We start from the raw sequence: 15,451 nt of genomic DNA on the forward strand, positions 1-15,451 counted from the left end.
AGTCACACTTCAACCACTGACGATATTCATCTTCCTGTTTAGGTGTGGCGACACCGCTTGCAGCACAGACAGCAACAAACAGAGTTAGTTTTGTTTTGCTCTTTTATTCCCTTTGTTTTTTCTTCTTTGTGTGTTCCACATAAAATATATCCAAGAACTCATTAGAATTAGAACTTAAGTTGAAATAAAGCTTATATTCCCTTGCATTAATTTATTTGTATTGCTCTATGGATATGACAAAAATAGCTTCCAGAGGAGCCGCTTGTTTCTTTCATACTTTTAGCACATTTTAAAGCCTGTACCTTTTCACTTTTACTTGAGTAAAGAAGTGGAATCAGCACTTCAGTTTTCACCATACTCACCATGCTTTTACTTGAGTGAATACAATATGAAAAATAATTTAAAATCACAGCTCATGCCTCTCAGATGGTGTCATCTGTGGGCAACTGCTGAAATGTAAACATGATAAATGTAATAATAATAAATAAAAGTCTTTGGGACACGTGAGATTAACTTGATGCAAGGCAATGTGATATTTTCCCTTTAAGACCTTATTCCAAAGAAGGAATATGTCCGATTCAAATTTATTGTTAATATTATTTTACATGTAAAATTTAAAGCTTTTGTTTACAGCAGTTTTCCTGGTGAAAACGCTTCCGCTGCGCTTCAATCGCCCGGCACTGTTCACCCAGCATATACTAGTGGGCGGAGCCGTATAAACCACACCCCCTCTAGCGCGGCTGCTGCTGCTGCTGTTGGTCTGAGGTTGAGTCCGCTTGTTAGAGCTGAGCCAGCCAGCAGCCGGAGCGCGATCGCCGTCTGGGGAGCATAGATGTGCACAACCCCTGGAATATCCGTGCGCTGGAGAGGCCAGAACCGACCACCGTGGAGGACCGTCTTCATTTAGTCGTCATAAAGGAAAGTGCCACGGCGAAAGCATGGCGGTAGAAGAGGAAGGTCTCCGGGTTTTCCAGAGCGTTAAAATAAAAATAGGTAAGAGAAAAAAAATCCCTACCCCCAGCCTGAGCGCCTCAATGGATGGCCCCGTATTCACGGGTGAAGCAGGCAGTCAGTGAGGGGCTGGAGGGACTCGGATCTGTGTTGTTCAGCCTGGTATTGTAATTCAAATCACACGCTTTTTCCTCCCAGCGCACAGGCTAATTACAAAAATGAAAATGTTAAGGGGGGGACATTTCCAGAGATCCAAAGCTTTGGGGGATATTGTGGGAATTTGGCAGCTGGCATTTGGACCCAGATCATGTGCGTTTGATAGAAGTCTCCACATGCGGACTTGAACCGATTAGAAGCAAGCTGTGTGGCTGCACACCAAACATCCGGCTGTTTTTATTATTATTATTATTATTATTATTGTTATTATTAATAATAGTATTATGTATCTCAGATAAAGTAAGCCTTGATTTCGCCTAAGCTGCAGCCGGCCAGTCATGTTGTTGCACCCCTCCTCCCCTTATCCCTGCTTTCTCTGCACTCGCCCCCTTCCAAAAAGCTTTATGCATGACTGTCTAGCTATTGATTGTTAGCCCAGATTTCTATATTTAGAATTGTAGCTAGTCTCCAGTGGGTAACCCCGGTTTCTAGGAGGTATGTGGTGAATGGAGCCATGAGGACTCGTGCAGTGAGTGCTTTATTGAAGAAGACAGTATCCTAATGTAATTGTCTAACTGTAATATAGTAGTAACTGCATGTAAGCCCGCATATATCAAGCGCAAGAATTGATAATACCGGCTATAACAACAGTCCTGCTTTCATTTTTATTACTCTTTAATTGTTTGTGCAAAACAGTCTTATATGTGTACTTGCTCTTTTTTTTTTTGTTAATGAATCTGTGGGACTGTTGCTAACTTTGGAAAATACTTAACAATAAACTGGATTTGCAAAGCAAGTTTTGAATACACGTTTCAGGTGTCATCAGAGGGAAGACTGTGACGTTTGTTTTGCGAGGGGAAGTGGTCCAAAATGCCGCAGCAGTCTGACCTGTTTGACAGCATGTTCACATGTTTGCCTTTTTAACATCAAACCACAGGGAGCAGACAATCATTTCCTCTGTGTGCTCTAACTGTTATCACGGGTCCTTTTCACTGACATCTGGCACCCAGTTCATCCCGTCTGTGCTGTCCACTTTGTTTTGACTCCAAACATGCAACAGAAGGGATGAACAGGGATGAAGGAGGGGTGGGGGGGATAAAAATTTACAATAAACACACATACAAGCTGTGTGCCAGCCAGTATTTCTGGGCACAAAACTCTCCGGTTGTCAGCTTCTCAGTTGAAGTTAGGCTTTGTTTCCAAGCTTCCAACCTCCAAGTGAGTTCCCAGGAGAAAGTTGGAGAAAGAACCTGAGTCAAGTTTATGAAGTACTCCCAGTGAGATACTATGCTCAGACTCAATGGAGAGTTGGAATATTTAAATTACTATGGTCTCATTAGTTTGCTGCACTTTCTGAATGAGTGTTCAGCTGGCCAGCAGCTTTGAGTTCCTGTTCAGGAAAACCGAATGACTGGAGCAACTCTTCCCGTCACAGATGTGTTTCCTAGATATACGTCTGCTTACAGCTCATGCAAGAAAAGAAAGAAGTGGAAGACTCATATCCTTTAATTCAAGAAAAGAAAACTGTTACCAGTTAAAGTCCAGACCTGAATGTATCTTCAGTATTGAAAACAAATGCAGACACAGGACCGCTGTGAGTGTCATACACAAACATGTTGTATTTTATTACTGAAGAACTACTTAGGCATTAATATTAATGTGTAGTCAGCATTTCACTGTTAGTTGGTTTCATAAAAGCCAGTATAATATGAGCTTTCTTTTAGACATACCGATATTTGGCGATTTAAAAATCCGATATCCTGATATATCAGCCGATATTTTTCTTTATTTTTCAGACACAAAGCAAAAACACATTCTCCTTGATTTTGTTATGTATAGTTATTTGTTTAAATATTTAAATTTTGCCTGACTCTCCTCAGATCAGCTGGTTGTTGTTTGTAGCATTCCAAAGTCAATTGTTCCTAACAGGGAAGTTGCAGAGCTCCCCCTGGTGGACAAACCATGCGGTCACTGGTAACATAGTCGAAGGGTGTTTCTCCTGGCTATTTTTTTTTAAACTTTTGTAAATGTTAGCACTGCTGCATAGACAAATATTGGATGATATTGATACACACTCGCTACACTCAAGGGTTTTTGACTGTTTGTTGGACATCTTGTTGGACTGGAAGTTACTGGATTTTTTTTTACTGTTTTTCTGAAATATAATGTGTTTATTATGGATTTACATGTGCTGAGGTCCATTTACCCATGCCTTTTTATATACCAAACTGCTCTCTAAACCTTAATTGAGAAAATAAAGCAGAAATTAACACATAAAAATAATATTAGTTGGAAGTTGTATTACATCGGCTTGCAAAATGTATTCCATCAGAGGTATAAAGTGTATGTAATCTAAAGTGGAGCTGTGTTACCCTGTAAACTTTTGCCAGTGAGGCATGATTACTGACACTCATGAGGGACATTTACTGTGCGTTTTTAGCACTTCCGAGCACTGACCCAATGTTTCCTTCGTCCTTTTTCTTCTGTGTCATCAAACAGTGATGACAGTGGAGTTTATACTGTGTTGTTGCCTAGCAGCAGTCATACTTGCCATCAGTACGATTCCCATGGCGCTCTGCTCCCAGTAATGTCTGTGTAACGCTTGCATCACATTGTTTTCATCAAAGTCTTCTCCTTTGGCGTGAGAAGACATTTTGCTGATGACTCAGAGCTGAAAATTTGCCACATAGTTGAAGACCAGAGGCAGCGAGGGAGAAAGAAGGACTTATTATTGTAACGCTGTTCCAGGTGATGACTCGTCTCAGTTTCCTGGAGGAACACGCGAATGTCGGAAACTGAACGGAGCTACTGGGCCCGAGTCTGTACTGTCTGTGGAAAGACAGGAAATAGGAAGCTGCCCCCAAATGTCTTCCTGATTGGCTGGACTAGACTACAAAAGAATTGTGTTTTTTCCTGCATGGCAACAAGCTAATACAAAGCAGATGTAGTGAGATGCAGGGAGAAAGGGACAGAGGTGGTGTCTCACGTACAGGAGCAGGCTGCGCTCCGTCTGTCGGCGGCTGTGTCTGTGTCGGCGCTCGGAGAGATGGGAACTCTCAGTGGCACAGCTGGAGTTGGGACTTTGCACTAATTAACAACAACATATGTGCGTTTGGCCTCTCTGTTGCTGCTATGAACATAATCTGACAAACACAGTGCAATTGGACCGACCTACCGATTTGACTCATTTGGAAGTTTGCATTCCTGCGTACACCTCTGACAGCTTCATCAGGGAAAGTTATCACCATAGCCAATAACAATTTACAATCTACACAATAAGTAAAGCGTTGGAAGAAGCTTGTGCAAAAATACTCTGTAAGAAAATATGGAATAACAATCCTTAAAAGTGTGACAGTAGATTTTTTTTGTGGCCTTTTTTTGAGCACTGCCAAAATTCTCCCTGAATGTGTGTTTTACAGAAACCTGCCGTGTATTCAGTAAGCTTTTAATAATGAAAATGGAGTTACCTACAAAGGACAAACAGAAAAAAAGGGACCGGGAGTCCCGGCTCAAGCAAACAAAAGAGGAAGAAACCTGTGAAGTGACACACAATAGGTCCCCTAAACAAACAAAACTGAAAACAGTAGCGCCGGTAACTCCCAACTCAACCTATAGCTGACAAACAAAGCTGTAAAAGCAGCAGAAAAAAAACAGCCGATGGAGGTGAGGCGGAAGGAACGAACTCCCGAAACGCCAGTTGGCAACATTTTTATTCGTCGGTGAGCCTTCAGCAGCCAATCGGCGCTAAGAATAAATCAGACAATTGAGAGAGCAGGTTAACTAGAGTGACGATAAAAACACAACAAGAGGATTACTCGACCACCACGCCGGGGTCGTGCGTAACAGTCATTAACGGTTATGTGGAGCTGGTTCCCATCACCTAATAAATATCTGTCTCCTCAGCTGTTCAGTGCTTCCTGTACTCATCAACTAATACTAATTTGCATGCATATCAGCGCTGGGTGGGTTATGGGGTGTATAGAATTAGCTGAAAACCACCAAGACGTTGCTAATAGCACTGAACCTGAACTGAATGGAGTCTTTTCCGGGCTGATTCTGGCCCCCGGGCCTTACGTTTGACATCCCTGGTTTAAATCCTTTCACGGTGCGGTCATTGGCTGATTGTGTCATAGTGCAAGTCACCGGTTTGGTCTGGAATCGGTTCTCCGCATAAGCTGCGCACCCTGAACTGTTTTCATAGGCTTCATGTTGGTTGGCACAGCACTGTTGTGTTACTGCTTAATGGCGCCGTAACAATACAAGTGTGATTTTTGGAAGTGGGAAAAAAAACACATAGTGAAAGAAACTGCACAGAGTCTGGAGGAGAAAAAGCGGTGGCGGTCCAGGAAACAGGAGTGCGCGGCTGACTTCAAGAGGCTCAGGCTGGGAGGGAGAATTTGGTTGGGAGTGACAGAGCGTCCCTCCCCTCCCTTCGCTTTGCCTTTCTCTTGATAGGTGGCCAACAGAGTTTCCCAAACTTCATTCTGTCCAGACTGAATAGGAGATGCGGAGTGACGGGTGGCTGCGTGTGGGGTCAGAAACAGTTCATGTGCGTGCAGCGTTGAAATCTGATTTAGTTTAATGGAAGTAACAAGATCAGTTTGGTGCTGTTATTACATGATATTCATCTACAGTAGATGCTTAATACACTGCATAAGCACAGTCCACTATTTTGTCCTAGAAGGCGAGGTGTGTTGGAAAAAAGTTTGCTGCTGTAAACGTGTGTGTTGACCTGTTCAGATGCAGACAGTGTAGGTGGCTTTAGGCTGGTGGAATAATCCGGTTTGTAATGTGTCCTCCATGGGAAAACAGAATGGGGAATAATGTGGAAGCATTGCCGTAGGCCCCGCATGCAGGGTCAGCACGGGTAAATAGAGGTCTGGAGAGCACGGCTCCTCCCGCGTGTCCTTCAGATGCCTCGTGGAACTGGAAGATGTCTACCAGCAAGCAGTGACTTAAGCGTGAAAGCTTTTAGTGGACAGAGAAACTCCCGTGTCACAGAGTGTCCTCTTGTCACGACTTTCGTGTGAAGTTGAACTTGTGTGGCAGGCGTCTGCACACACGCTGATTAAATCTGGTTTTGCAACAGCGTTTTCCTCCCCTGGCAACACCGGCAATGTCAACTTGCCACATGCGGGGACGTACACCCAACTCGCTCTCCCTTCCTGTGCTTGCAAAAGATAACGTATCTTTGTGTTTGCCAAGCCTGTTTGTGAGTCTGCGTGTGTGGAAAAATAACGGGTGGGAGGGTAAGAGCTCGTTTTACACCGTTTAATTGCTTTTTTTCTAGAAGTCATAAAAACAAACACAGAGATTTCTAAGAATTATGTGAACGGATAAAAAGCCCGGAGGCAGAGTTGAGGTTAAACTGACCAGAACGTAAAGGAAATAAAGAGCAGTGAAAGCAGCTCTCTGCAGCAGCTACACGCTGACGTGACACCGAATGAACGCATCAGGTCTCTGATCGGAGCTTAATTTAAGCCTAACTGTCCCTGCACAGTTGTGTGTGTGTGTGTGTGCATGTTTGTAGTTGTGTATTTTTGTTTCGCTCAAGTCAAGTTTTCCATTGAGACTTACGAATCTGTGTAACCATTAGCTCTGTGCAGCGGCAGAAAGAGATTGGGTTTGATCAGTAACTGAATCCTGGTTTATCACACAGTCTGTGCTGTGCAGCCTTTAACCATAAACTCCCTTTGTTTTCCATGCTGTTCCATGTATGCTCCTCCAGCAGCTGTTCTGGTTGGGTGGAAACTTCAGGATAAGACAGCTCAGCTGGATTCATGGGAGGCAGCTTGTGATAAGCTGCAGTGCGTTTGAAAGCACCTCGAAACGTCTTTGCAAACCTAAAGAAGTGCAGTTCCTAGTGCGGTACAGTCATCCAATGGACAGACAGTTCAATTCGCACTAATCGTCTCATTCATGATTTAAACGTTCATTTCCACACCTATGATTCCTGGTTTGGAAATACTTATTTATCTAATACTGGGGTTTGGCGCAGCTCTTTAGTCCATCTGTCTGAAACAAGTACTCCCAGCCCCCTTGCAGCTCCCTTTAAGGCAGGCTTGTGATTGGTTGCCCCTCATAAATGGATGGTTCAGGGTGCACTTGGTGACATTGTGAAAGCAAAACTCCCTTTAAACAGGAAGAACTCTCAGACAGAACCGGGAATTCTCAGTTTTTCATTAGAACCACCTCATGTCTTCTCCTGATGTTACATAATAAACCCTATGATGCAAATATCTGTGTGGACCTCAGAGCCAACAGTTCGTGCGATCGAGTCTTTCTTGCAGAAACTTGTTACTTTTCTTTTTTTCGTAAAAGTCTGGACGTACAGGTGACGTTGAGACATGAGCTCAACAGTGGCTCAACCTTAATTTAGGAGTTTTTTTTCAACCATGACTGGATGTTGACAAAAGACGGCCAGCCGAGAGTTATTCATCGTCGATATCCCAGAGAATGTTATTTTAATGTTTTCACGCAGATAAAACGACACGTTCAGAGCCATACATGTGGCTACAGCCGAGTGTAAAACAAGTGCATCTGTTATATGGTTTAGTGAAACTTTTGCATGAAACCCTCAGCCCACGTAGGCTTAAAAAGTGGCCGTTCTTATCTACCACACCCCTTGTAGCCTCCTCTACCTGAAGCTGATTCTTCAAGTGTGATTTCCATGCTTAGATGAAAGTAAATCTCTCTGCAGCAGTGCTGACTTATAACAGCCCCCTCCTTTTGTAAAAACCTCAGAGTGGGTGAGGTTTCAGCAGCGCAAAGAAACTGGTGGGGCGGAAGCACGAGCACGAAACGGCTGTCTTAAAAGGTTAACAGGTTTTCACTGATTGTGGGTTTCAGGATGCCCTGGTGCAGGTTCGCAGCGGTAATTGTGGCTACCTGTTGTTGACTGTGTGGCTTATTTCTGACTGCACTGTAATCTGCTCCTGGGCCGTGTTTATTCTCTGAACTGGGCGTACTGATTAGTGCTCACCTTGGACAGTTATAGCTAAAGCACGGATGCAGTTTTAGAGAAGATTGCTTATTCTCTTTGTCACACGTGAATAGGACTTTCAGGCTGCTGGACATCACATGAGGTCATTCTCCCAGTGTGCAGAATGACTTCACAGCTCAGGACCAGTTTGAGGTTAACTTTGAAAGACGCGGTCAGCATTGGAGTTGCACTGTGCCAAGTGTCGGGCCTCGTTTGTGCCGAACTGTCCCACCCCCAACTGTTGCTTTAACCTCTGTCGTTGAAAGTGCAAAGTCATAGAGTGAGCATTTTTATAGGGCAAATTATTAATCAGATACTAAAAAAGTTGATTGGGAGATTAACTGATGCTAAAAATACATGTGGGCTGTGCTTCTGGTTTCAATTATAAAGCAATATTTCCTGCAAGAACAAAGTGCCAGCTGTGGAGATCCACCAAAAAGGCCTGCATACGTATGGGTGTGTGTGGGTGGGCGGGCGTAATGTTTTTATGTTTAGTCAGAAAAGACTGTAATGTCTTACAGTTTGGTTTCAGTTCTCGTTTTGACTCTCTACCCAGAAGCATCAAAGGAACTGAGCGGAGACAGAGGGATAATATAAATGAGTTTCACTCTTTTTCATTCTCACGGTGTCTCTCTCCGTCTTACACACACACACACACACTCTCAGGGGCAACTGGGTTGTTCGCCGCTTTTAAACTTTGCCTTGGATCCAGTTGAAATTCCTTTCTCCTCATCTCATTTCCTGTTGTCGCTCTCTCCAAAGCTAACCGCTCTCCAGTTTTCTATCTGGCTGACTTCTCTCTCTCTCTCTCTCTTTCTGCAGTCTTCCTCGTCTCTCCCCCTTGATTGAGTACACTGCTTGTATTTTTCTCAGTAACAACCCCCCCCCACACACACACACACACCCTTCCTTTTCTTAAAGCCTGCGTTTCCCAGGCCTGCTACTTGAGCCCACGGCGACTCAAAGCATTCGCGCCTGTGTATCCTCGAGTGTGTTCGTGTCAGAGGGGATTAGAATAACGAGCCGAGCGGTGCGTCTGTAACTGTACGCCACAGCGTGGCCGACTGAAACCGGTCGACAGAAGGAGAAAGCCGAACATTCGCTGCATCCATCGCTTTGGCTTCGCCGACTTCCGTTTCCTCATTTCTTCCGTTGTTTTTTTTTCTTTCCTCTGCAGGGATGTAAAGTTTCTTTTTAAGTGTCTCATTCGGCTGTTCACTCTTCTCCTGTCATCTCAGCTCAGTGCCTCCCCCTGTTTTGCGTGCACACAGAAACACGTGCAAAGTGTGTGTGTGTGTGTGTGTTTGCTTGTTTTGCTCAGATACTAGGGCAGGATATTCTCCAAGGGCAGCTGCGGTGATGCTTGATGAAAAGAAAACAAAAACTGCTGTTGTTGTTGGTTTTCTTTCCATATTTTCTGCTTATTATGAATCGCGAGAGAACACACACACACACGCGCACACAGCTCTGGAGAAGTTGAAAAATGAACAGATGAAAAAAAAAAAGGAAGCAGCATGAGATGTAGGGAAAGTGAAATCAGGTTAAAGTATCTTGAAAGGGAAAACGAAAGCAGGCGTGAAAGACAAGTCCTGCACTGATAAAAACGCAAACAAAGGAGGCTTCAGACCAAAAGAGAAAAGGGATAAAAGGAAGAAAATGATAGGCAGGCTGAGACAGTGGATTACAGACTCTGGTTTTATAATAAAGTCTTTAATCTAACATGATGAATGGCAGGTTACTGAAGAGGCTTATCTTTTCTTTTGTAACAGGCTCACTCACTCGCCATCAAACATATACACACAAATATCTAAAAGTGGAGTTTGTATGCTCCACTCTCAGGCTGACAAACTCTCCTGGTCATCATCCAGATAAATAAAACGGTCCATCGCTTCTTCCTCTCCTGAACAGGAAACTGTCACACTGTACTTCTAATTGTGGTAAAGACAGATGGTTTGGCGTATTTACTACAGATCATGTCGTCTTTATAGAGCATACGATCATTTTCTGAGCATTGAGGCAGCAGCCAGTTTCATTTAGTTCCTCAGTAAAGCACAGCATGGAAACACTGTGATCCTTTATTGTAGCTGCCTTTATTTTAGCTTGTAAATTGCACAGTAACGCAGCTGTTCAGTATGCAAGGCCGAAGGTGGGAAATCAAGAAGATTCTTCTTCAAGCTTGATTCTGATGTTGTGTGTTTGCTTGCTTGCACAGTGTTAAGTATCGAGATGTTGAAGTCGAGTGACCGCTAATCATGAGATGCTAGGTTTGGACATTATGGGTGTGACAGCGTAGGATCAAGTGATAAAAGCGCCAGTCACAAAGGGATAGAGACTGGTTCCCGACCATCTGACAAACAGTTGGGGAGTGTTTGCTCGAGGTTGGAGGAAGTTGCTCTGAAGTCGATTGCTCAAGCTCCTGCCACAGAGGCCTGGAGACTGGCCATTGTTCCCTGGCAACCACAGGTTGCTGGGTAAAAATGTGTATTTCCTGTTGGGGAAAACCTCAGATTGCTTTGTTCACTAGTGGATTGTCGTGGTTGTCATGTTTTTCATGGAAGACCATGAATGAGCCAAGACCCAGAACTATAGTGAAACTGCCAGTTCACCTTCAAAGTAGAAGTTGTGCCTTGTGAAGCATGTTGGATTTTGCATCGAGGCACACCTTTTTACTTTGAAGCAAGGTCTTCTCAGTTTCAGGTTTGCAACACAGTTTTTCAAATTATGCTACTGCTTGGCTAGTAGTTAGTGAGCGTTTGCAGACAAGCCAGCGTCTTCCATGTAAACTATGGGTGACTGTGACAATCTGCTAGTGACCACCCTCACTGTGACCGATTTCTCTCAGCAGCCACTCGCTAACCAGTCCAGGAGTGGACGCTTTTTTTCTAGAGACTGGTGGTTGTATCATGTTTAATCTGACAGGCTGCTCCTCAGGAATGTGTAGGCTCTACTAATCAATCAGGGTCTGGAAAATGAAGCCAATGTGCAGGTAGCTAAGCTTGCAAATCCTAGAATCACACCTTTAGACTGGCTCCAACTTTCATTGGAATATTACCAAAGTGAAGCTAGTAAGCTTAGTAAGCTAGCTAGCTAGCTAAAGTGCGTCGAAAACAGTTTTTTATGCCAACTTAAAAAGATGTGCGTTTTCACACTAAAATATTATTAACTCACTTTTGGTGCCAGTTTCAGATGGCTGTATGAGGAACACTTCGAACTTGCCTTCATTTAATTAAATTCAGTTCAATTTAGTTTTAGTTATATAGCGCCAAATCACAACAGCTGCATTTAGAGGCTTCAGTAATCACCTGACCTGAATATGTGCAGGAGATGCGACACATTGGCAGTCGTAGAACTATATTCTTTATGTTGAACTCATAGGTGTCAACACCCCCATTATGCTGTTTCTAATTTGTATGAACATTAAACTCTATTCTAAATCACTTGACCGCACAAGCGATTAAGTTTTGTGTTTTTACCTAATGTTCCCAGATTGTCTACATATACAGTCCACATATTACATATAGCTTCAAACCATCATTTCAATCTTTCAACCCACAATCAGATTCAAAAGGTGTTGGCAGCTTCTGTCCAGAATAACCATAAATAGTTGAAAGTGGATGATATATCTTTGGTGGTTTAGCTGCTGTGGGACGATTTCAGTTCTCCACTTACTGCATCATTTTGATTAAAATGGTTGTTACCCACCATCTAGCGCTGGAAAGACGCGCTGTTAGATCACTTTGCACAGTCTGTTTACAAAGTGCAACACTTAGATACTGCAAAAACATGCAATTTGGGCAGAGTAGTGTCACCAAAATCATTTTGCACATCCTGTCGGTTATTGTGGGAACTTAAAAATAAAAATGAGACTTTGCCCTGCTTATATTGAGTCATCTATGTAAAGTTACTAACTTTACTGTAAAAAAACAACAACACTGTTTACAAGCTACTTGTAAGACCTCATGATTTGAAACTTTTAACCCCTTGAATTATCTCAAGACTGATTTAAAAAAAATTGATTTAATCTGTGCTGGTTTTGTTTTTGTTTTTACTAAGTTGAGTCATTAAACACATTTGCACGCTTTAAGCACGCTCACTGGGAACGCTGTGGTAATCCCATGATGTTTCTGGTCACCAGGATGAGTGCAATCTGCAATCTTGCAGTTCGTGAATGAAAGCAGGTGGAAAACGGAGATTGGAGGGAATTCGGGTGCTCGGGGTGAATGAGGAGGATTACGGGACGGCGATAAAGTAAATATGAGAAAATAAATGAGAGCTGCGGAAGCAAGGGAGCTCTAATGACAGTAGGAAGTAAAGGGATAAAGACAGAGATGAGAGGCAGTTACATCATCTTGAAAGGCAGATGGAGCTGTATAGTTTGCATCAATACGTCAAAGCGGTGCTGCGTGTGTCCTGTTCCAGAGCTCAGGTGTCGTCTTAATTTGTGAATGAATGTTGTTATTGTGAATTGTTGAGTGCACGAATCACGCAGTGCACGAATCAGCCTCCAGAGAAGCAGTCATAACACCGTGTTGTATTACAGACCCCACAGGGTGCACTTCACCATCTTTGTTTGTCTCAGCGAGGGTTTAAGGTTTATCCAGCGTCACGGACTGAAGGTGGAGGCACCAGATCGTATCTTCCTTGCAGCTGGCTGCTTGCCTGCTATCTATTTTACAAAAAACGAGTGGGAGTAACAACAGCGCATTGTGAAAACGCTCAAAGGACACATCTTGTGTTTTGCATTGTCAGCAAATCATTGATTTGACTGATTGTTTTGAATTTTCCTTGTGGGATTCGTTGAAGGAAATGTGGAACATCTTGCCCCACCTTCCTGGTTCTGTGATAAGATGCGGTTATCGGGAAGTCTTGATTATATAATGCCAGCAGGGGAATTATGTTTTAGTATTTATGGTAGGGCTGATTGAGTGGAACTTTAGTGGGGCTGCTGCATTAATGTGCAGCCATACTGACAAACAGGAAAAATAATTTGAAGATAGCCATCTGCTTTGCAGTTTCACGCCCGGCTATTTGGTGTCAAATGTCAACTCTCTCCCCTCCCCCCTAGGGTCAGCCGCAGGGTCGGAAACCCGGCAGTGGAGATTTCTGGCTTAGTATCTCTGATGTGTTTCCTGGTGCAGTAAATGTAATCAAAGTTTATATTGTTATGTATCATATGATAAGGCAGTGGTTCCTAATGTGTGGATTCACTCCCAAGATAAATACAAAGTGACGCAGGATGATGGAGGAGTTCCTCATCGGGGCTCTAGAAATCTTTAATAGGATCCTCTTTAAAGGATAAAAACATAAGGAGACATGCTAAATATGAGGTAAGGTAATGTAAAAGGCAGAAATGTGGATAAAGAGAAGTACTGCCTTAAAGAGAAAGTGTCAATTTATCAAATAGCATCACCCGCCCTTTAAACTAATGCTTCTTACTGTGAAGACGTTTTAAAGCCAGAAATAACAGAGCAGCGTATGCTAGCAGTGTCAGATAACCACACAGACAATGAAGCGTTACTCAAGCAGACGTTCACAATGATGGTTAACACTGTGAGTCCCCCCCAGGGTAAAGAGGGTAATGGCTAAAGTGGATGCACGTCTTCATAAATGAGAATAAATATGCCCTGCGGGACCAGAGTACCACCTCTCCGGTTTGTGTGTTTGTGTGTCTCGGTGGGTGGCTGGATCACATTTTTGTTAAAGGGAGTGCTGACACACATGTTTGACATACAGGAAGTGTCCCACGCAGATTCATTCATTCACAGATGTTACATCACAGACACAGGCATGCTCGCGGACACGGCGTTCACATGTCGCACATTGTTTTCTGAGGCCACGGTTTTATATATCTGCACATAAAAACAGCCGCCCTGGCAGAGCTAAGCTCATTATACATGGTGTCGGATGTGGTTAGGTAATGACAATGAGAGTGCGCGTTGGGACACTGTACCAGCTCTGGACCCCTCCTCCCTCCTTCATACACTCATCTCTAAAACAACAAACTTTACATAATGTTTCTTTTCAACGCTTTCCTAGTTCTTTAATAAATAATGACCTGTAGCCTGAATAAACACATTGTTTTTTTCCTACTTAATATGCCTCCTTTGTTCTTTTCATTGTGCAGGAGAAGCAAAAAACATCCCTCCGTACCCGGGGCCAAACAAGATGAGGGACTGTTACTGCACAGTCAACCTGGACCAAGAGGAAGTCTTCAGGACCAAGATTGTGGAGAAGTCACTTTGGTACAGGCCCACCTGTCCATTTTTACTTCTGTCTTTTTAACTTTGCTTCTAAACTTTTTGGTGTGTAGTTACAGAAATATGCAGTTGCGACATTTAAATAATACCTAAAGGCAAAGCTGATCATGAATTTAAACAAAAAGAAGCACCAGAGTATTAAAAATGGCAGCTGGAAAGGGAAAACGATTGAGGTGTCTCACCTGATGTCAGCGTGTCCACCATAGTGGAGATGGTTCAAAGACAACATGTTTTAAAAGGCACAACTTTTATTTTGAAGGCGAACCTCCTCCATTTCCAGGTTTGCTGCACAGTTTCACTACAGCTCCGAGAGTAGCTGTGCAGTGTCCATCACAAAAGAAATCACAAAAAGTTTTAAGTCAGCCGTTCAGGAAATATTGTCCATTTGTCCCTAGCGACAGTTGTTGCCGGTTGCAGACCAGTCTCCAGACCTGTGTGACTAGTTAACTTAAACCTATACTGTCACAATGACTGTTACATATCTAAAATATCAGACGTTTACATGGTTACATGTGGTTAGTGGTCACATGTCTGCAAAACCTCAGTACGGCCTAAAGATGTTTTGACATATATATGACCTATAGTTTGTTCTGGTCTCAACCAGTGGATGAGTTTGTAATCTGTAGCTTTTTCCTGTGGTTTGGTTTCTGTTCACGCAGAGAAAACTCCAAGCCAACCGAAACGCGTCACTACAAACGACGTGAAAACATTCAGTCTGCTTGTTGTCAAGATGCATCTAGGGCAGGAGAACAAGATAAAATATAGGAAAGATGTCCTAATATTTGTATTTTTTTGGCATCAGACTGAGACCATCTGAGTGGGATTACGGTTGTCACATCTTCACATACGACCAACGCCAAGGGAGAAAATGAGCCATCTAAACAGACGGTGTTCCTCAGACCAATAAACTACTATTATTTTCACTTTATGATATCTGCGCTGTTGCTCACACTTGAGGGAAAGCAGAGACTAAATCGATGGAGTCGAAATGTACTTAGCCCGCGAGGGCTTTATTTTCATTGTCTCATGTGATTCATTGACAAAATCAATCACTGCTGAACAAGGAAAGAAAAATAAATGTGGCTGTGATGTTTACACAGAGGGG

At 43.1% G+C, this 15,451-nt stretch overlaps 1 protein-coding gene across 4 annotated transcripts in view; it reads left to right on the plus strand.

Annotated features, from left to right (window-relative positions):
* Positions 1–786: 786 nt before the first annotated feature.
* rasa3 (RAS p21 protein activator 3) overlaps positions 787–15,451 on the plus strand; it is a 39,995-nt gene continuing 25,330 nt past the window's right edge. For all 4 annotated transcript variants that reach the window (XM_086289973.1, XM_086289981.1, XM_086289989.1 and 1 more), the window contains exons 1-2: positions 787–993; positions 14,214–14,331. In XM_086289973.1, coding sequence (XP_086146099.1) covers positions 939–993; positions 14,214–14,331 — 173 coding nt within the window. In that variant the 5' untranslated portion in view covers positions 787–938. The remainder of the gene's footprint in view (positions 994–14,213; positions 14,332–15,451) is intronic.

Source organism: Aulonocara sp. 'chitande type north' Nkhata Bay, linkage group LG1, assembly GCF_057382095.1.
Source record: "Aulonocara sp. 'chitande type north' Nkhata Bay isolate Kocher_YH1m ecotype deep benthic linkage group LG1, A_spYH_male_GT1.1, whole genome shotgun sequence".
NCBI lineage: Eukaryota > Metazoa > Chordata > Actinopteri > Cichliformes > Cichlidae > Aulonocara > Aulonocara sp. 'chitande type north' Nkhata Bay.